Source organism: Euprymna scolopes, chromosome 19 (genome assembly GCF_053919585.1).
Source record: "Euprymna scolopes isolate OS-2025 chromosome 19, ASM5391958v1, whole genome shotgun sequence".
NCBI lineage: Eukaryota > Metazoa > Mollusca > Cephalopoda > Sepiida > Sepiolidae > Euprymna > Euprymna scolopes.
Genome location: NC_136500.1, coordinates 78,946,113 through 78,970,264, shown reverse-complemented (window position 1 = coordinate 78,970,264; position 24,152 = coordinate 78,946,113). Strand labels below are relative to the sequence as shown.

Genomic DNA, 24,152 nt, shown 5'->3' with positions numbered 1-24,152 from the left:
AAAGTTTCTTTCCTAGAATTACCCGTATGTGGTACACAATACCACAAGACTGCTTCCCAGCTGATTATAATATTGTTTTCAAGTCTAATGTAAACAAATTCTTGTTGAGTTGTCTTCATAAATAATCAATTTCTACACATTTCCCACTATTACCAATTATAGCGGTGTTCACTCATTAACCCCTACCTGAGAGTGGTTTCTGGGTCTTTATTAGCGGTGACTCCCTTGTTTAAAAAAAAATAAAATGTAGAAAAGAATATTCAATATTCTCAGTTATGATTATGATTGCAAATCTAATCCTTCCTAATTTCTTTTAGATGCATTATAACGTTTTTATTTAAGTTTAAGCCAATCACGCTGAGTTTGTAATAGCATTTTCATCTTTAAATGCACAGATTGAACGGATGCGTCATATTTTCGATATGTTTCGGCATTTCTCTAAGAAGGATCAATCCATCAGTTAGTTATGCTTCACTTTACAATAGTATTTTCTTTGCCAAGCATCAACTTGAAATGGTATTTTCAATGGTTATCATACAACTTAAATGAATGCCATTTGAAATATGTTTTTGTATACTATTACAGTTATGCACCATTTCATGTAAACAGCCATATAAACAAGGGATTGATTTTGATGAAAGAAACACACGCATGGGCCATTGAGAGATAAGAGAAAAATTGTGTCCTTTAAGTACATTATGTACTCTCTCTCTCCCTTATATATATATATATATATATATATATATATATATATATATATATATATATATATATAATGTATTTGTGTATTTTGGCAGCAAGCACATCTGATTGAATACGACAGAGTTATTCTTTTTTCTGATTTTTCTGGATATCTTTTCGATTCGCCAAGCGGTCTTTTTTATTTCAATCTGCATATTGTACAGAATGGCGCCCAAAAGTTGTTGTTCAGTCATATTCTACTGAGCGCTTTCTATCGGTGCGTCCGATTATCATCAGGAGCGGTTGTTGTTGTCATTTTCTTTTCCTTTGAGGCTTAGTGTATTTATATTTTTTTTTATTGGTTTTATATTATTACATACGGGCCGGGGCAATATTTAAATATAACAATAAAATGCAAACACAGGGGTATGGATGGGCATTTATGGATAGGAAACACTTATCACAGGCAGATAAATCTTCTGCATTAGGGGTATGTTCATAGGTCCCAGATTGGATTCAATTTTTCTGTTTTTATACAAAAAAGGTTTGAAACAAATAAAACAATTATTTTTTGTGAGACAGGCGGATACAAAATAAACACAAAAATCGAACACAATAAGATGTGCAAGAGATAACGAAACACTTTCAAATCATATAAAACTAAATTTATTAATGATAAGGGGAAAGAAAGATTTAACAAAAACAAATATATTCAAAGCTAATGGGATTGGGGAATATTTTTAACATACTAACTGAAAAAGAATCCTATAACAGAAAGACAAAAGGTAAACGTCAGCAACCAGGCCACATGAGGAAAAATCCGATCTCCAGCTCGACAGAGAAAGAAAGTAAAGGTTTTTTTGGGTTTTTTTTTTGCACTTACAGTTCAATTTTCTTTTGACAATTTGCAATAGCTACAGTTAATCCAAATAAATTCTCTTGTGAGGGAAGAAAGTTTCAATCACCAAATTCAGTCTTTCAACGCCGTGCGACACATTCCAGTTCCGCGTGGGAGACATAAGTTCCAAACGATGACTTTGCAGATATTTTTGATTTGTTTCTTTTCTTTTTAAACATGCCTGTCGACATCCGTTTTGGGTTATCCAAAATAGCTTTATCGAGGGATTAATTAAGGTATCTTTTTTTTCTCCGTCTTTGCCAACTTTGGAAATATGACATCGCTTTGGTTGTTCAGAAACACGTTTTACGTGGTCGGACTTTTGGTCAAAAACTCCCTGCACACGAAAGAATTATTATTTTTTCCTTTCTTTGTTTCGCCCCTTGATTCTAAAAATAGAATTGACGAAATCATTCTGATTCCTTTCTGCTTCTTGGCACAAACGCTACGTGCGTTACCGAAGAACAATCTGTCACTTGCCTTCATATTGGAGGAGGTGGGAGGTGTTTAGTGCTAACGTCGATCGAACGTTTTTCAACTCCCTCGTTCTCTGTTTCTCTTTTCCTCTCTCTCTTCCTTTCTCTCTCTCTCTCTCCGTGGGTGATGAAATCCGTAGTGTTTTTTTTCTCTGCTTCCAAGATTGGATCGCAGTGTAGTAACTGTTCCGTCGTCACATGTCACTCTCTCCGTCCTCGGCCAAGGAAAGAGAATCTCTCCAGACTGACAGACTGATTTTAATACTGGGTTTTGGTGGATTCTCGTTCAGTCAGAACATGCCAATCAAACATCTACTCTATTACTAACAGAATAATAAAACAGTATTTGATGTCGAGGTGGCTGTTTGTAACATATATATATATATATATATATATATATATATATATATATGAAGTGAATAAATGAAAATTTGGAATTAAATTCTGCAAATTACAAAAAAATTACGACAAATTTATAATTTGAACAAGGGATACAAAAATGTCAGGTTTTTCCTTAATCCATGGATGTTCATTAAATGGCACATGTCGTCAGAAGAAATATTTTTAGCAAAATAGTATTTATAGGCAGTCATAAATTTTGCTATTTATAGGCAGTCATAAATTTTGCTATTTATAGGCAGTCATACTATGTATAGTGTAAATAGTATTTTGCTATAAACATTCTTTTCTGATGAGATGAGCCATTTACTGAAAATTCATGGATTAAAGAGAAGACTTAAAATTTTTGTATTTCTTTAAATAATAAATTTGTCTTAAATTTTTGCCATTTACAGAATTTAATTAAAACTTTTCATTTATATTATTGTTCTATCTCGTATATTGAGTATTTTTTATCTGGTTGAGATTGCCTTATAAATATTGACACTAATATTTACATGGACTTTAAGGTTACAGTATTATATAATATATAATCTGGAAAAGTATTTCCAAATTTCAGTTTATTTATATATATATATATAATTTCAGAATCCTGAATAGGAATACAGATTAATGAATCGTGTGATATCAAGTCTTACAAAATAATTTTTAGAAGGTAATATTATATAAGACAAAAAGAATAGCTCAATATACTTGATAGAAAAAAAAATACTTGATAGAGCAAATGGAATTTATAGTTTTTTTTGTTTAAATTTTATCAAGAAAAATATAATTTTTCAGAACAGAAATTTATTGTTTGAATAAAGAATACAATTCAGAATTTTTTTTCTAAACCCATGTTGTATGTGTTAAATAGTAAAAATATTTCGAATTAGATCTAATATTTGCTAATGACTTTTCCTCCAAGGAGATGAGCCTACATCAAAAATCCATGGGTTAAATGAAAAAACTCTGAATTATATTCTTTATTCAAACAATAAATTTCTGTTTTGAAAAATTATATTTTATGAATAAAATTTAAACAAAAAAAAAAAATACATACATATATATATATATATATATATATATATATATATAATTAGTAATGGGCCGAGTCCAGTGTTTTCCCCGATTCTGTTGTAAATTGCTAATTTCGATAACATTTGCAGATTCCAATTCTTTTTAAGTTTCTAAATATAAAATTGTTTTTAGGGGAGGAGGGGTTGAATTATCTCAAAACCCCATGTAACATGTACATATATTTTCGCAAATTGTGCGGGTAATCTATAGATTATAGTTTTACTCATAGTTTAAAATCAATAAATATTTATCATTTCATCATTAATACGATGCATGGAAGATTAAGTTTTAAAGCAAACAAATAAAAACAATAAAATGAATCATTTGAGGCATCGGAAAATAGGCAGAAATTTTTCCGATTTTGATACCACCAAAAAGTCCTAATTTTTCCGATTAATCGTCCCAATACTATAATCTATACTCTTTGTATATATATATATATACTCTTTGTATATATTTGTATTTTTTTTGTGTGTGTGTGTTGATATTCATATTAAAAACTTTTTCTATTCATTTAAAAAGAAAATACAACTTGTTTTTATGTGGGAGTGGAATTGCATTCACTAACAAAAGATCTAGCTAATTTGCATATTCTTTTAAACATTCATTTTAATTAATTCCCTATTAATTTTTTCGGTTTTCTTACGGGATGATCATCTTTAATTATTACGTGTAATTATAATCATGCATGTATTTTACATGATTTATACTTGCTTAATATTTGCATAAAAAATTTATGGTAAACACAAAACTCTTTCCATATATATTTATGTATACGTATATATTTTTGTTTAAAAAGTTTTCGCTACCAAACTCTTCCTAGAGTTTTTGGTCTTCATATATAAGGTATTTGAACCCATGCAAAACTTTAAATTTGGGGTTTAGCCTGGGGAAATCGGTAAAAAAGTGTGAAAATTAAAAAAAAAAAAAAAAAAAAAAAAATGCCAGATAAAGGTTATGAATATGCATGCATAACATAGTAGCTATTGGTTCATGTTTTAATTTTTAGCCTTGCAGCAAACATGTCTTCATAGCTGTCATTAACGACAGTCAAAAATAAATTGTAAGCTAAACATTTTGATTTCGATTCTCGGTGATGGTGCACCAGTATTGTATTTAAAAATTTTTTTTTAAATCATTACTATATATTGGGTCCAATATAATAAGAAATACGAAATCTGCATTAATGAAAATATGTTTTTTTAGCATATTTTACGACCTGGCAATGCTGGGCGCCCTGCTAGTGTGTGTGTGTGTGTATATATATATATATATATATATATATATATATATATATGGTTAGCACGTTATTTTGTTTATATATTAATTTTGTTGTTCGTCTTTTACCTTGATAAACGACAAAAAAGATGGAAAAATGGTCTTCAAGTTCCATTCTGTATGCCTTTCTGAACACTGTAACTATTTTGCTTGCAGAAGCCGAAGCTTTTAGCCCTCTTTAATGGATATTGCTTTATAATCCCGATGTCTTTTGACCATCCACTGCCATCTTTTTTCTTTGTGGTTCTTTTTTATCTTTTAGAGTGAAAATATGCATCACTTTGCACATATAAATCCACAAAGAAAGTAACGCACATCATTAAAAGAGCTTAACTTTTAGACTGTGTTAATATTTACTGCCAATGCTGATTCTCTTGAGTTGATGGGTCCACTTTTTCTTTTTTATTTTATTTTTTTTTTTAAGATCTTCTGTATTTTTGTATTCATTTTCTCTATTATTTCTCGTCCTTTGCACTAACTGAAGCCGACCGGAATATAAAGTGTACAGTATTAAAATGTGCTTTTTTATACCCCGTTTATATACAATGCGCACGCACATACACACAGGCAAAAGCTTATCATTAGATTTCTATTGGGTAATTTCAATTCCATTTTTTTTTTTTTTTTTTGCCTTGAATTAAAGATTTATAGATAAACTAGCAGGCCATCCGGCGTTGCCCGGTCGTAAAATCTGCTTAAATATATTTTTTATTCATGCAGATTATATATTTACCATTATAGAGACAATTTATCGATTATTATATTAAACCTAATATATAATAGTGTTCCTATTTTTACTTGCCTCCCCACGAGAGCAAAGTTAGACACAAGGGTGGTTTTTAATGTGATGGGGGAATCTAGCTCCCAAAAAGAAGTACTCTGTATAGGAATAAAATTAAAAATTGTCTTAGTCATGAAGGATTTCTTCTCCACTGACAGAAAAGGTGAAGTGTAGCATCAGAACAGATACTACAATGTGATCTTAGCCCGGAGGCCAAGAAAACGAATAATACATAGTAGAGTTGTCAAAACTAAACCAAAACGTACAACTCTCAACCTTCATTCTCTGAGCCACGTCCACATACATATTTAATTCACCTGTCATCCTTTTATGCCATGATAACGGTAACACACTGGCTCTTGCTGGATCACCAAAATTAAGCAACAGTGAGCCTGGCCAGTACCAGATGGGTGACCATTTGGAACTTTCAGATGTTGTATGTGCTCTCTGCTTATCTCGACATTGTTTCCAGTCGTTCTGGACTTCTCCCTGCCACTGGACACAAACAGTGTCGATTCAGGAGAGGTGTGGTTTGGGATTGCGCAACACTTGCCTCACAATTACATGCGCCGCTGCCCCTACAGAGGATGTCCTTTGTCTTTTGAAACTGAATGGAGGCATCATTATCCCTATATGGAATCGCCCGATGAACAAAGACAAGATACAAGAAAGTAAGGTCCACAGAGTTTTATATGTCCCAGAGCTAGTAAAATAAATTCCCTGCTTGAATAAAATAGTTTTTCCATACTTTTATACCTCCTTTACCGAGATCAAGATACAATAATTGCAATTTTGATCAAAATCCTTTACATAGTTTAAATTCTAGAAAATATCTAAAATTTGAGGAATTTTTGGTAAGAAATTAAAATCTAGATAATCTTTCAGAATTTCTGTCGAATAACTGTGGATCAAATTTAATGCAAATCTGAAATATTTGAATTATGGAAGATTCTGCCAATATTATGGCTACTAAATATCTTTTAAAACACTTGAAAGAAACTGAAAATTTGTGAATGTTTATTAATTGATGTCTAATACCTAGTGTTAAAGTTTTATAAAAATCGAGGTTATCTAAATTTTCACAAAGTGCTATTATTTATCAACTTTGCATAAGACTAAATTAAACTAAATATAGCCCACATTACCCATCCTTACACCTAGCAGCTGTATCTCAAAATGCATGTTCTGTTATTTAGTTTTGGAGTGAATCCTGTATGTACAAATATATCAACATATATAACTTTATATAGATTGATTGTTTTAAGATAAATTGTCATGTTTTGGATAATTCATCTGCTATTCTCATTTTGATTGTAATGTTCACATTTGCATTAATCTAACTTGGGATCTTCAAGTGCATTTTAGTTGAAACTATATTGAACTTTTAACTGAATCAGTTGTTTAATTCATGAGAGCAGATTGTTCTCATTCCATCAGCTATGACCGGGTAGAAGTGTTGATTCTGTTATTCCATGTTATTATCACAGAGTTCAATATAAAGATTTACAAGATGTACCTGAAGAAGGCAGGAGGATACATTGACCGGATAAGAATAGTATTCTGAATAATACAATTAATCACTCCTGCAAAATTCCGAAACACTCGCATATTTATTTGTTAAAATTTTCTTTTATTTGGGAATTTGAAATGAGGATTTATATATATATATATATATTTTTATTCAGACCACTATTCTATTTTTAACTTTTAAATGAATTTCCCGATTTTTCTTTACTCTAGCCTTATGTTGGAAATAATATTTTTAAAATGATTTTTTCACAAATCTACAGCCAATTTTGCAACACCTTGACCTTTTAGCATTTTGATACATGTGATTCTCATTTTCAAAAGTGTAATATATATATATATATATATATATATTATAAAACTTCATCCGGCCGTGCTTGCTTGCTTGAATCTTGTCTATCGAAAACGTTGTCATGGAAACCAGCTTGCCTTTAATAGTATTCACACTTCCTTCCCACAGTCCAACCATATTGAGTACAAATAAACTTCAGTCTTTGCTCAACTTGTAGACAGTTTCAATCATGAAACCATGTTTTGTTAGGTTTTGGTTTCGGTTTCGATTCTAGCTGATGGCACTAAGATCTTTTTTTTTTTTTTTTTTTTTTTACTTTTGAAATCATGCCTATGTATTGGGTACAATGTAATATGAAATAATTGACTCTATAATAATAAAAACAAAATCTTCGTGAATTAAAATATATTTAAGCATAATTTATGACCGGGCAATGCCAGATGGCCCTGCTAGTTTCTATTAAAACCTTTATTTTTCTACCTCTCTATATTTTTCTCTTTCCTCCTCACCCGTTCCCCCCTCTCTCTCTCTCTCTCTCTCTCTCTCTCTCCAACACTTTCTTTCTCCTCTGCCCAATCCATTTCTCTATTTGGACACACACAGTCAACTCTCTTTTATATAACAGATTCCTCTAAAAATGAGTCGGCATTTTCTTTTCAAATTAGTGCATAACACTGAAAAACCGACCCTCCCTGATAAAACTGGTCCAGTTGATCCCTTAAGAATGATTTTTTTTTTTTTAATTTTAGATATTAATCCTGGCCAACGCCAATCAAGAATGTACCAATTTTGTGGATATTTGTTTTGTCGTTTTTTACTTTTAGCTGAACATACAATAATACACACGCGCTGACTACTGCCATTTATGTTATAAATAACAATGTGTTCGTTTTTTATGCAAACAGAAATTAAATTCTCATTTTGATGGCATATTGTAGAACTGTAGACTTTTACAATATTTTCTGCTTTTCACATAGATTTATGCTAATCTATGCAAAACTTCAAAGTTGAATGCGAACTCCTTATTCCTTTAATAATCTGAATGTTCTGTTCTACACTGGTACGACGTCTAGAATAACAATAGTGTTGTGTGAACGAAAAGAGTTTCAAATCAGTGGAGGGAATCATTGCTTTATATCTGTTTCTATTTCCAAACATAATTGATAAAAAAAAATGTTAGGAAATAAATAATAAAATTATGGGTCTCGGTTAATCCTGTCAAAATGGCATACTTCACTCTGTCGCATTTTTTTTTTTTTTTTTTTTTTTTTTTGCTGGCAAACAAGATATTTTTGTTAACTGTTTGTAATTTGATTCATTTGTCCATTTCAGCATTGCAGTTGTTTCTACCGGATCGTCTGCATGGAATCAGATGGATTTCTTTGTTGTTTCTTGATCTTAGATTTCGGTTAAAATCAAGATTGTCTGCTCTTTTTGACTTCCGGTGTTTGTTCCATAGACTAGACGACGGTGACTCTCAAGATATGGTCCCTTCTGATTAATGATTATCTTCCTCATATTAAAAATGGCTTATTACCTGCTTAACCATTTCTAATTATCCAGCCGAATAGAAAGCAGAAACTGGAAGTCAAAAAGAACAGACAATCTTGATTATAATCAAAATTATTCCATCAGCCATATTAAGATATATGACTTCATGGTTAACAATCAGTCATTCATTCTCCTATATAATAAAAGCAAACATATGTATGTCTGGTTCAATTTGATAATCACGTTTACAAATTTATTTCTGAGCACAGAAAGAGAATCTTAATAATAACTGATAATAATAATAAAAAAGAAAGAATTATCATGTATGTAAATTTAATTTTATGAGCAAAGAAGAGAAAGCTTAATTTTAATAACTGCTATTGAAAAATAATGGGAAGAATTTCTTTCAACTTTAATGGACACAAAAAGGATATTCTCAAAATGTTTTGGACTAAAATAGGAAAAAAATCTACGGGTGCACAGATAATTTATTTACAGATATAGGAGAAAAAAAAAGAAGCTGATTATTATTATTTTTTTAAATAAAACTGGCATTTTTTAAATTTTTTTTCAAAATTTAATGTATGTATTTTTTGTAAGTTTTAGTTTAATTAATTGCTTCAGTTTCTCGTACATGGATCTTGGGTTCACTTTTGGCAGTCTTGTAACTCTCAATTTCCTTATTTTGTTCTTTATTCCTCACATTCTCATATTTTTGGCAAAGAAAATTCTTTTCTGAGTCGGGAACTATTCATCTATCACTTTGACTAGTTTTTGACCTGGAAGTTTGTTTTTTTAGATCCTTGGCTTCATTCCTTGTCTGCAGCAATTTCCATAAAAAAGTTGCTTACTATTCTCCCCAGGCAACAAGGATAGTAGTAAAGGTTGTGGTGAACCATTATCTTTACATGCAATCCATTTATCCTACACTTTCATAACAAGCTCATGATTTACTTTTTAATTTAGTGTGAGTCTTTGGACCCATGAATTTGATTTTAATGGGTCCCAGAAATATTTTTAAAAAGTCGCCATATATTTTATGATGCCCGAAACAGATTCCCCCTCCTCATCTAGATTGGACTTCTAAGAAATCTAATATATAAAAGGCAAAATATGTGTGTGTGTTTGTATATCTTGCAAAAACTTCCTACAGACACGTCAGAATGTGACAAAATCTGTATCGTTTTAAAGCTCGATCTCTCGGACAACATATATCGAAAAATTGGCCCAAAACATTAGTTCCTTCACCCTCAACTGGGCAGTTTTCTATAAGGAGGAGTGTTTTTTTTTTTTTCGTTGACATTTTTGCAAGTCATTGTCTCTGTTGGATTGACTACCCTTAATTCGAACGCTCGCGATTTCCAATTTCACGATGGACGCATCAGCTAAGATGTTTTTTTGGTTTTCTTTCACCTCCTTTTCCTCCCTCATGTCACGGATTCGAGCCTGTCTGCCCCCTACCACCTCTCTCCACCCGGGCTGCTTACTGTTATTTCGGGGTTTCTTACTACACCACTTCTCCACACTCAGGCCTGGTGCTACCAGATCAGGCTGTCTACTGACTTCCTGAGATGAAACGCACCTACATAGATGTCTTTGTTTTTTTTTGTTTTTTTATTCCCTTTTGCAAAACTTAGTCATGTTCTGCGAAAACAAAAACAAAAACAACATTCTCCTCCCCTTCCCCTCCCTCGTTTTCTTTTTCCTTCACCTCCTCACCCTTTTTTTTTTTTTTTTTTTTTTTTTTTTTTTTTTTTTTTTTTTTTTGCCTAGTTGGTAGGGCGATAGAACATACCAACTGCCCCCCTGCAGAGGGTAAAAATCCTTCAATGGGACCACCAGTTGACCGTTGGTGGCAACCCGTAATGCATTAAGAACGGGATCCTGGTGGTTGAGTGGAACATGCCTAGGAAATAATAACATGATACTACAACACACCACTTTGGCCCTTACTAGGCTAGACGGGAGGTTGGATAGGCCCGATCCAATCAATCGGTTGGTCATGACAAGCACTAATTCAGACAATCCAAACAAAAACACACTAACACTCAACATAAACAATAAACTGAGTTAATAAGCGATGGCTGAAGGGTCAATCAAGCTGGGAAAAAGGTAACCATCAGGAATAATAAAAATACAGGGAAATCCCATACTTGGGTGGGCATAACCATATATTGTGAATGCTTGGAAACCTCCCCATGTTTGAGTATACCAGCTATGTAGCCCTGGAGAACCGAGGCGAATGGGATTTACCCCCTCATAGTTCTTCCCCATAAGGGGCTCCGAGGAGGGTGGGGAGCATGGCTGATGAATTTTTCAAAAATTATTATGAATGCCAAAAAATCCAAGAGACCACACACAGAAATAGACTCTGACAGCGACAATGAAGATACAAACTTTCCAAGATTCATCGTGCTAGAAGCAACGTCTAATATACCGTTAACTAAAATGTCACCCTTCATTATCCAAAAGGTAATATCAAGCAAAATAACACCTAAAAATGTCAAAAAATTAAGGAATGGTACCATATTGGTAGAAGTACAAAATAAAAAACAGGCCAAAACTCTACTTCAACTACAAAAATTGCATGAAACAAACATCAAAGCTTATCCACACCAAACACTAAACTACTCCAAAGGAGTCATAAAAAACCAGGAAATCTCCGTCTGCACAACAGAAGAAATCAAAACAGAACTAAAAAACCAAGGGGTCACAGATGTAAAAAGAATCACATTTAAAAAAAAAGGAGAGGTAATATATACAAACACTTATATATTAACATTCAATTATCCTCAAATACCAGAGACCATCAATATAGGTTATGAAAGAACGAAAATAGAACAATACATTCCAAAACCTTTACAATGCTACAACTGCCAAAAGTTTGGACATAATAAAGACCAATGTCTAAGATTCTTCACATGTGGAAACTGCAGTGAAAAAAACCCAGACCACGATGAAGAAGACTGTCCAAATAAAACCAAATGCACAAACTGTCAAGAAGAGCACCACTCTCACTCAAAACAGTGCAAAATATATAAGCAAGAGAAGGAAATAATAACAATCAAATATCAAAAAAATATAACCTTCCAAGAAGCCCGCAAAGAAGTCACAAATCGCACCAAAAACTCATATGCCACAATAACCCAACAAGCAAACAAAATGTACAACTACAATGAACTAAACCTTGCTCCAGAAATTGCAAACCTAGCAAAAGAACTAAAGAACATACTTGAAGAATTAAAATCTTTTTTATCAGAACTGAAAATAAATTCTAACAGCCAAATAAAAGTCAGAAACGAACAACCCAGTATAAAAGAAAACGAAACAAAGGAAATCAGAAAAACTTCCATCAATATTGAGGAATCAATCTCTAAAGAAATGAAACCTCCTCAATTATCAAAACGTGAAAGATCCAAGTCACTAACAAGGACAAAAACAGATGTTAAAAATAAACACACAACAACAGAAAAAATGGAAATAGAACAGAACAACAAAAAAACTACCCCCCAAAAACAAAATGACAAACAAAAAACAGAATTAGTATTAATTGAAAATGAAAATAAATTTGAACTAGTTGAAACTGGTAGCCAAAAAAGACAGTCAAGACAAAGTAAATCTAAAAGTCCCAGACCAAAACCCAAAAAAAGCCTCTCACCAGAAACAAGAAACAGACCATCCACTTCCAAAAGAAACACCCAAACTAACATCGAAACTATGGACGTAGACATAAACACCAACAGTCCAAAACCAAAAGAAAATATAAACCATGACTAACAAAATCCTACAGTGGAACATAAGAGGATTAAAAATTAATATCGAAGAAATGCAAATACTTATCAAATCCTTATGTCCTGCAATAATTTGCCTACAGGAAACACACTTAAAAGAAAATGACAAAATTAACATAAAACACTACTCAATATACAACCACATAAACAAATTATCATGCAAAGCCACCGGTGGATCATCAATACTGATAAACGAAAACATTCCACACAGCAAAGTGAACTTAAAAACAAATATGCAAGCTGTTGCAATAACTGCAACACTACACAAAACAGTAACCCTATGCTCACTCTATATACCACCAAATGAAACAATAAACGAAACAGAATTAAACAATATAATCAAACAACTACCTAAACCTTTTCTACTGTTGGGAGACTTCAATAGTCACAATATATGGTGGGGCAGTAAAAAAAACAACAAAAGAGGCCAAACCATAGAAAAAATAATTAACCAAAATGATCTATGCCTACTCAACAACAAAGAGAATACATATATGCACCCACCAACGGGAACCCTATCAGCAATCGATATAACACTATGTGACCCAACTATATACATGGATTATAGCTGGAGAACACATAAGGATACATGCGGAAGTGACCACTTCCCAATCATAATAGAAAACGAGAATCCCAAGCCAGAAGACAAAACACCCCGCTGGAATTTACAAAAGGCAAATTGGGAAAATTTCCAAAATACATGTCAATACAGATTAATACCTGAAGCGAATCCTGACTTAGAACACATCACATATTTCAGCAACACCCTACTCACAATAGCCGAGGAGAACATACCAAAAAGTTCCACTACTACAAAATATAACAAACCCTGGTACAATAAAGAATGCAAAGAAGCTATAAGAGCCAGACGTGCAAACCTAAGGAAATTCAAAAACAGTCCAACGAAAGAAAATTTGGACACCTATAAAAACAGCAAAGCCAAAGCACGGAAAACTATCAAAGAATCAAAACGGAACTCGTGGAAAGACTATGTAACAAAAATTAATCAAAACACAAAACCCAAAAAAGTATGGGAGATGGTCAGAAAAATAGCAGGAAAAAATACAAAGAACCCTATTAAACACCTTATATGCGACAACACAAAGATTACCGACAAACAAAATATCGCAAATAAATTAGCAGAACAATTCTCAATGAACTCATCATCAAAAAACCAAAATAAAAAATTCCAAGCTATAAAGAAAAATGAAGAAAAAATAAAAATAAACTTCAAATCAAAAAATGAAGAAAACTACAATCAATTATTCAACAGTGCAGAACTAGAGGAGGCAATAAACAAATCTCCCGATACAGCAGTCGGCCCCGACGAGATCCATTATCAATTCCTCAAAAAACTACCAAAACCATCACTGGACTACTTATTACAAATTTACAATGAGATATGGATAACTAACAACATTCCAAAAAACTGGAAGCAGGCAACAGTAATCCCAATACCCAAACCAAAAAAAGACCATACAAACCCAACAAACTACCGACCCATTGCACTAACTAGTTGTTTGTGCAAAACTTTTGAGAGAATGATTAACGAAAGGTTAAATTGGTACTTGGAAAGCAAAAATCTAATTACAGAAAGCCAGTCGGGTTTCAGGAAAAATAGAAGCCCCACCGATCACTTAATAAAACTGGAAACACGCATAAGAGAAGCATTTGCAAAAAAAGAACATCTAATAGCAATTTTTTTTGACATGCAAAAGGCGTATGACACCGCTTGGAAATACGGAATCCAAAAAGACCTGTATGAACTAGGACTTAGGGGTAGAATGCCAGAAATTATCAGAAATTTCTTAACAAATAGAAACTTCCAAGTACGGATGGACAACACTTATTCAGTCCAAAAAGATCAAGAAATGGGGGTCCCCCAAGGCAGTATCCTGTCTGTCACCCTCTTCAACATTAAAATAAACAATATCATAAAAAACATAGACCCAGGAATTGAAAACGCCCTATACGTGGACGACCTACTTATATACTACCAATCTAAATATATACAAACAGCCGAACGCAAACTACAACTCTGTCTGAATAAAATAAACAAATGGGCCATAGAAAATGGATTTACATTCTCAGAGGAAAAAACTAAATGCATCCACTTTTGCAAATTACGAAAATTCCACCACGACCCCAACCTGAAACTGGATAACAAGAACATCCCACTCACCGACCAACATAAATATTTAGGTATTATATTCGATAAAAAATTGAACTTTATACCGCATATAAAATATTTAAAAGCAAAATGCCAAAAGACAATGCAATTGATCAAAGTCCTAGCACACACCGATTGGGGTGCAGACAAAGTCACATTATTGAAATTATACCAAACCCTAATCAGATCTAAAATGGACTATGGATGCTTCATCTATGGAGCAGCAAGGAAGTCCTACATAAAAGAACTAAATACAATCCATCATCAAGGATTAAGATTAGCCTTGGGAGCATTTAGAACCTCTCCAGTAGAAAGCCTCTATATAGAGGCCCATGAGCCTCCACTGATTCTAAGACGACAGAAGTTAGCGCTACAATATTACCTAAAGCTGGTATCGTGTCCAACAAATCCTGCATACCAATGTACCCTCCACCCACAATACACACATCTCTTCAACAAGAAAGAAAATATCATCAAGCCCTACAGCCTCCGGATAAAAAACCTTCTCACAGAAGCCCAAATGGACATTACAAAAATACATAAATATAACAAATCAAAAACTCCACTCTGGATGATCAAACAACCACACATAATATTAAAATTAAATAAATATCCCAAAACGAAAACCCACCCATCAACCTTCCATGAAGAACTACTTATCATCCAGAATACATACAAAGAATATACACAAATTTACACTGACGGATCAAAAGATGGAGATAAAGTAGGATGCGCAGCCATCCACAAAAAAATAAAACTAAAGAAAAGGCTCCCAAACGAATCTTCTATTTTCAGCGCAGAAGCAACAGCCATAGATTCGGCACTGAATATAATAACCAATGATGACCATCAAAAATATATCATATTTACTGACTCACTTTCAATACTCATATCTCTAAAAGAAAAAAAAATGACAAACCCACTTATTACAAAATTGCTAAACAAAATAGATGCCATAACCATGAAAAAAAACATTATCTTTTGCTGGATACCAAGCCATATCGGCATATACATGAATGAACAAGCAGATAAGGCAGCAAAGGAAACTCTGCAACAAAACCACATAAGTGGAAAAATCCCCTATACAGACCTAAAGACTAAAATAAACACATTTTTGAAGAGAAAATGGCAAGAAAACTGGAGCTCATGCACCAAAAACAAACTATTCCAAATAACACCAAATATTGGAACGAGAAACACCAAAAAGTTAACAAGAAAGGAAGAGGTAGTAATGACCAGACTGCGAATAGGTCACACTCACATCACCCACTCACATCTACTAAAAGGGGAGGAGACACCAAACTGTATAACGTGTCAAGAACCCTACACAATACACCATATACTGACAAACTGCATTGACCTTGAACAAATCCGAACAAAGTATTACCAAGAAAAAAATCTGAAAACAATATTAAACAAGATTGATCCCCAAAAAATTATCAATTTTCTGAAAGAAACTAAAATATACTCAAAAATATAAGGAAAGACCCCCCCCCCCCCAAAAAGAAAAACCTTAAGAAGAACAAACCAATATTTAACACAACATAACGAACCTTTCGGCATTAAATGACCCCAAAGTGGTTGATATGCCGTAAAACAGAACAAACAAACAAACAAACAAACACACTCAGGCAACGCCGTGTACCCCCGCTAGTCATGAGGGTTATAGCCGATACAATGCAAAATTACATAGCTTCCCTAAGTTCATCTGTAAAATATTGAGATGAGAAAGCTTTCTTTAAAGAAACAAGTCAAAACCCATTACGTATCTTTTATATATATATATTAAAATAAATTTCACCGGTTCATATCACAAAAGTAAATTGTTCAGTTGCAAAGAAAACGGTGGATCGATCCGGGGTGGGGGAGTTCGACTGTCTTTTTACAGTCAGTTCGAAATGGTGGTGGTGGGGGACAAATAAAAACACCTCCACTCCACTCCGAGAAAAAATTCCTATTTTCTATAAAAAAGACAAAAGAAAAACAAAACAAATCTATTTTTGCGATTAACAGAAAACCTACATTCTATGTATTGTTCCATTTTTAAAAATTTTTATTTCTTTATGAAAAAAAAAAAAGAAAAAAAAAAATATATATATATGACTTGCGTCCTTGGGACGCATGAATAAGACTTTACTATATATATATATATATATATATATATATATATCCTTGTAAATTTTTATGCAGGATGCATATATGTCGGCATCTGAGCAAGGTGAACTCCTCACGGGGGGGGGGGGATATGTTGATTTGAAAAAATATATACATGTATAATCTTGAAATTTAGTATGCAATCGATAGCAATTCCAAGATTTAATAAAAAAAAAAAATAAATAAATCTTGGAAATGTATTTGTGTGTGTATGGGGGGGAGGTAAGGATTCACTGTATATGTCCAAGATTATATAACCTATACATATCTCTCTTCCTCATCGTGTGTGTATATATAATATAGTGTATTGTATTATGGAAATATTAAGCTTATGTGATAATTGTTAATGATACCATTTGCCTTATCTATTATGACTTATGTTTGCTTTATTTATTATGACTATTACGTTTGCCTTATTTATTATGACTATTGCGTTTGCCTTATTTATTATGACTATTGCGTTTGCCTTATTTATTATGACTATTACGTTTGCCTTATTTATTATGACTATTACATTTGCATTATTTATTATGACTATTACGTTTACCTTATTTATTATGACTTATGCTTACCTTATTTATTATGACTATTACGTTTGCCTTATTTATTATGACTATTACGTTTGCCTTATTTATTATGACTATTACGTTTGCCTTATTTATTATGACTATTACGTTTGCCTTATTTATTATGACTATTACGTTTGCCTTATTTATTATGACTATTACGTTTGCCTTATTTATTATGACTTATGCTTGCTTTATTTATTATGACTATTATGCTTGCTTTATTTATTATGACTATTATGCTTGCTTTATTTATTATGACTATTATGCTTGCTTTATTTATTTTTACTATTATACTTAATTTTATTTTTCTTAAATTTTTCAGGTGGGAATGGGTTGAGATCATTGAACCCAAGACTAAGGAACATATGTACGCAAACTTGACAACAGGGGAATGTGTTTGGGATCCACCACCAGGAGTAAAAATGTAAGTAACATTTTATATATATATATATATATATATATATATATATCCAGCATTGTTAGTTGCCACCAAAAACCATAGAAACAGTTGAAAAATGTAATCTATTTCTATTAAAAATTATATCTATCTACCTCTGTCTATCCTTTTTTCCTTTATCCTCTGCCCCATTTTACATCCTTCATCTTTTCAACCCCCTCTGTATTTGCCACTCATATAGTGAAAAAATAAAACTGATGAACTCTCTCCACCAGGCATATCAAACTCAGAGCCATAGGAGTCAATTCGTATTGTCATGATGGCTACAAAAGTTGAACACTACCAGCTCAGACCGACAGAAAGTTTTTGACCAGCGATTTAAAAAAAAAAAAAAAATTTTTTTAAAGCTCATTACTACTAAAATGTACTTTGAGCCTTTATTTTTTAAATAAAACCAGCAAAGATTAAAGTTTTAATAAAAAAGTTTAGAAAAAAAATATATTTAATTTTTTGAACGAAGTTTTTAAACATAAAAACTGAAAATAAAATTAACAAATTTTATCACTAAGTTTAAAAGTCAACTTCAAACTTTAAAAATCGAAATAAATTTTTAAAATACTTATGTGACAAAAATTAATGACCAATAAATGGGTGCATGCTTAATTTACAAAAAAAAATGTAGTTCATTTTTCATAAATTTTTAAATGAATCATTATCTTTCATAGAGACAGATTCAAAATAGTTTTACCGCATTTTTAAAGGGGAGATAATCTTCAAAATTCAGTATAACTGTTTAAGTTTTATTTCAAAGGAGTTGCCAGCCTAATAAGTCCTAAACTGTTGTCAAAGCTTCAACCTTTGTCCCATCGATGTAATGTTGCATCCCTCTGCCTGTTCTATAAGTATATTAATGGTGAATGCTCTGACGAACTACAAGCTTTCTTTTATGTAAATACCCCCGACAAACCTGACAAGCAACAAAATCCCACCCCTACACAGAGATCCCTAGATATAAGAAAGCCTTCTACTCTAATAGTTTCTTAAGAACTACTAGACTTTGGAACTCCCTTCCGGGTTCCTGCTTTCCCAACTGTACTGACATGCAGAAGTTCAAGTGTAATGTGAACGGACATCTTGCTGCTGAACTCTCTTCACAGTATCCCTGCAAATTGTGTCCCCGATAGTGGTCCACTACATCAAAGTGACACTGTGCTTTGTTTGGAATGGAATAAAAAAAAGTAAAGAAAATAAATAAATGATGGTAGCACCAATACGATAAAAAAAATTATAATTTATAAACGTAAAAACTACACATTAGAATAAGGAAACTTTTGTTAATTTTATTAGTTAGGTGCACCCACACACACAAAAAAAATAAAACTATTAAACTAAATTATTATTTAGTTTTGATGTTTTATTTTCTTTATAAGACTTGACTGAAAATTATCTCCCACTTTCATTACACCAAAATATACCAAACTCCATGCCAATGAGCTGTGGAGAAAGAAAGATTATTTGTGCGGGCTGCAAACACAAACATGTTTAATATGGGCCACGTGTTTGACATACCTGCTCTCCTAAGAGCATTCCTAAAACCACCCAAAATAAAACTGAGGTCAGTTATTTCATAGAGCTAACCAATAATTGCCCTGAATAACATCAGGTGGAATTGAAGGAAAATTTCAATGATATCTTTAGATTCCTTGAAAAATCTAACCTTATTGAAACTTATTTGAATATTCTCTTAGCATTAATGTTATAATATGGGTATTAATGTTAACAGAATTGAATTTTATATAAAGAGATATTAGTAGTTCTACTATAATGCCTGTCCCAGGATCCATATAAATAATTAATATGGCATTAATTTTAAATTTTAATGTTTTCTTTTTTCTTCGGAGGGTATGGTACAGTTTTGGTGGCGCCCACCTCTAAATAGTAAAGTTGATAAAAAAATAATAATATGCCCACATTACTCCCCTGTTGCTTAGAGTACATATTCCATAATTCATAATGATAATTTCAATAATTTAGGATTTTACCAAGCATGTACATATTATTACTCACATGCACCATTCCTTTTAAAAATGTATTACTTAGTATGACTAAAAAATTGATGTAGAGCCAATCTTTTTTTCTATTTTATTTATTTTTTTGTATCTAACTTGTTTAAAAAATCTTTGGAGAATGGGTGCGAGTTTAGGTGTGTGCATTTCCTAAATGGTAAAGTTCATTTAAAAAAAAAAAAAAAATGTAGCTTCAAATGCTGAGAGTCAAGGGGGAGACCAGATTTGTGCAGAAGTTTATAATTTACCCCCTCCCTTTTTTTTTTTTTTATTATTAAAATAGTTAAAACAGAACATTTTATTGAGGGTAAAACTGATTGAGAGGAAGAGAGTAATAGACAGTATATTATTTCTAATTGTAGCCCTTTCAGAAAATGGCTCTTTCATTTTTCAAATTTAAAATAATATTGTAGAGTCTGGGTTCATGCCGGGCACACATAAAAATGAACTAGGTTACCTGTGACTATTTTAACTATTCTATTTTCTTTTTTAGCCTCGTTGGCAATGCCGGATCATCTTTATATTTATAAATCAGTGTGTGTTAGGTTTATATCAATAATGAGATGAGAATTCATACAAATTATTTAGAAACCAAGAAGATAAGATGCTAGCAATCTATATATCTATAAAAGTTAAAATGTCTGTGTGTGTGTGTGTGTGTGTGTGTATACATTTCCCTATACAATAACTCTATCAATTTTCGGTTTACAGACTCGAGATTTGACATAAGAGATATTGAGATTTGGGAAAATCTTTTTGATCATTTTTCGGACAGAAATTTGGCTATTGAGGGTCAAAGTTCAACGATTTGACCTTAGAGAACTCTACCAAACTCCTCCACCAATTTTGGGTTTAAACACTTGAAATTTTAGATATCGGTTCTTTGGACATGGATCAAACTTTATAATTTTATTTAATCCCATAACAATAGATGCTAAGGGGTCAAATTTAAAAAAAAAATTGACCTCTGCCGTCTCTACCAAATTACTCAAACAATTTTTGGTCTAAATATTTGAAATTTTACATAAAGTGTATTCAGACATAGGGCAAGCTTTTTAATCGGATTTTGGCCAAAAATTTGGCTGCCAAGGGGTCAAAGTTCAAAAGATTTTACGTTTGCAGTTTCTAGCAAACTATTAAGCCAATTTTGGGTCTAAACATTTGAAATTTTACATAAATGATACTCAGACATGCAGTAAGCTTTTTAATCAGTTTTTGGGCGAAAGTTTAATTGCCATGAGGTCATGGTTGAAAGAGTTGACCTTTGCAAACTCTACGAATCTCCTCCACCAATTTTGGGTCTAAACACTTGAAATTTTAGATGTAGGTTACCTGTACATGAGTCAAACATTTTAATTTGATTTGAGCCCAAAACCAAAGGGGTCAAAATTAAAAAAAAATAAAATAAATAAAATAAAAAATTAACGTCTGCGGTCTCTACCAACTTTTCTCTACGGTAGTTAAGGAAGCCTATTATATAGAAAGGCATTACCGTACATGTTCATACTTTTTAATATATACATATGCACATAAAGTTATGAGTAGTATATAGGGCCTGAGCAAAGCCGGGTGGAACTGCTAGTTATTTAAAAAAAAAAAAAAAAAACATAATGAAGCAACATGTCTGAACTTGTAGCAATAGATAGAACATTGTTATTCAAAGGTCAAATGATGCCTGTTTTTATTTATGAAGATTCTTTATAACCAACATCTTCTGATTTTCCTCAAACTATGAACAGTGGCTTTTCTTTTGTTCTTGTATTCTTGTCAATTCATTGTTTCACAAAATCAAATTTGATTGTGTTTGCTGTTTGAATGATTTCCATTCACTTTATACTGATGGATAGCAATCACATATTTCGATGTAAATAGATACGGTTTAGCCCTGAGTAATCGGCTCATTGACTAAGAAATCAGCATGGCTATGAATACAGTTAGTTGGACTACTACTTCAAAATGTGCACACATCAGTGTGTTTTAGCTTTCAAGCAGTTGGAATTAGACTGCATAAGAATTAGACATACTTAGATTAGTCCCATCTGACTTAGCAGTATAAAATGAATCTGTCAGTATGTATGGTGCCCCATTTGTTATAAAGGTTATCGTCTGTCTTTAATTCTTTTCCAGTATTATTGGAATAAAAGGTATTTTCTGTCAAACAATGTTGTCTACTCTTTCTTTTGTGAACCAGAGGGACTTACTATCAATTTCGAACATGGTGCCAGAGGGACCGTCAACCTCAATTAAAACTTTATAATGGTTATGGATACTCAGTCACCTCAATCTTATAACTGGCCATTACAGAAGCAAGAAGTCAATCTAGTTTTAAAAAAAGAAAAAATTTGATTCTGCCATCAGATTTTTTATCTGTTAACTTCCAACCACTGAGACGTCATGATTTTGCCCTATAAAATCAGTTATGATGAATTTGCATCCTGTCAATTGATTGAGGTCAAATTATCTAAGAGTCATATCTAAGAAATGAACACACAATTTATGTATTGTGGATATAACATTGGTGTATTGGTAATTGTCAGCTATAATAATGTCAGTAAATGGGTTGGGCTATAATATTGTCAATATGCTGATCAGGGCTAAAATTTATCTGTATGAGTGTTAGCGCTATAAAATCATTAGACGGATGGCAAAAGTATGAAACCGTCCATATGCCAATCACAACAATATGTTGCCAACAGCGGCTATTATAATATGCCAATGATGGCTACAGCATCGTTGGTATGTTGATTGCAGTCTATAGCATTGTCAGGTATGCCAGTTGCGGCCTATAGCACCGTCGGGTATGCCGGTTGGGGTCTATAGCACCGTCGGGTATGCCGGTTGGGGTCTTTTAGCACCGTCGGGTATGCCGGTTGGGGTCTATAGCACCGTCGGGTATGCCGGTTGGCGTCTATAGCATCGTCGGGTATGCCGGTGTGGGTCTATAGCACCGTCGGGTATGCCGGTTAGGGTCTATAGCACCGTCGGGTATGCCGGTTGGGGTCTATAGCACCGTCGGGTATGCCAGTGTGGGTCTATAGCACCGTCGGGTATGCCGGTTGGGGTCTATAGCACCGTCGGGTATGCCGGTTGGGGTCTATAGCACCGTCGGGTATGCCGGTTGGGGTCTATAGCACCGTCGGGTATGCCGGTGTGGGTCTATAGCACCGTCGGGTATGCCGGTGTGGGTCTATAGCACCGTCGGGTATGCCGGTGTGGGTCTATAGCACCGTCGGGTATGCCGGTGTGGGTCTATAGCACCGTCGGGTATGCCGGTGGGGGTCTATAGCACCGTCGGGTATGCCGGTGGGGGTCTATAGCACCGTCGGGTATGCCGGTGGGGGTCTATAGCACCGTCGGGTATGCCGGTGGGGGTCTATAGCACCGTCGGGTATGCCGGTGTGGGTCTATAGCACCGTCGGGTATGCCGGTGTGGGTCTATAGCACCGTCGGGTATGCCGGTGTGGGTCTATAGCACCGTCGGGTATGCCGGTGTGGGTCTATAGCACCGTCGGGTATGCCGGTGTGGGTCTATAGCACCGTCGGGTATGCCGGTGTGGGTCTATAGCACCGTCGGGTATGCCGGTGTGGGTCTATAGCACCGTCGGGTATGCCGGTGGGGGTCTATAGCATTGTCGGGTATGCCGGTGTGGGTCTATAGCACCGTCGGGTATGCCGGTTGGGGTCTATAGCACCGTCGGGTATGCCGGTGTGGGTCTATAGCACCGTCGGGTATGCCGGTGTGGGTCTATAGCACCGTCGGGTATGCCGGTGGGGGTCTATAGCACCGTCGGGTATGCCGGTGTGGGTCTATAGCACCGTCGGGTATGCCGGTTGGGGTCTATAGCACCGTCGGGTATGCCGGTTGGGGTCTATAGCACCGTCGGGTATGCCGGTTGGGGTCTATAGCACCGTCGGGTATTCATATCATGGATATAGCAGGCAATTGATGCATGTAGATGATGCTTTTTATGTGATAAATCCAGGAGGAAAATGACCCAAACAATCCACATCGATTTTTTTCAAATTTAACAACAATTTATATATAAGATCTTGAAGCTTTTCTGTTAATTGATGAGATTAATCCACTTTAGTTTATCCGTATGCGATTTAAGTTGATTGCAGA

General features: G+C 33.7%; 1 protein-coding gene across 24 annotated transcripts in view; it reads left to right on the top strand.

Annotated features, from left to right (window-relative positions):
• LOC145239774 (rho GTPase-activating protein 39-like) overlaps positions 1-24,152 on the top strand; it is a 1,121,368-nt gene that overhangs the window by 465,666 nt on the left and 631,550 nt on the right. For all 24 annotated transcript variants that reach the window (XM_080103220.1, XM_080103221.1, XM_080103223.1 and 21 more), the window contains one exon: positions 17,889-17,990. In XM_080103220.1, coding sequence (XP_079959346.1) covers positions 17,889-17,990 — 102 coding nt within the window. The remainder of the gene's footprint in view (positions 1-17,888; positions 17,991-24,152) is intronic.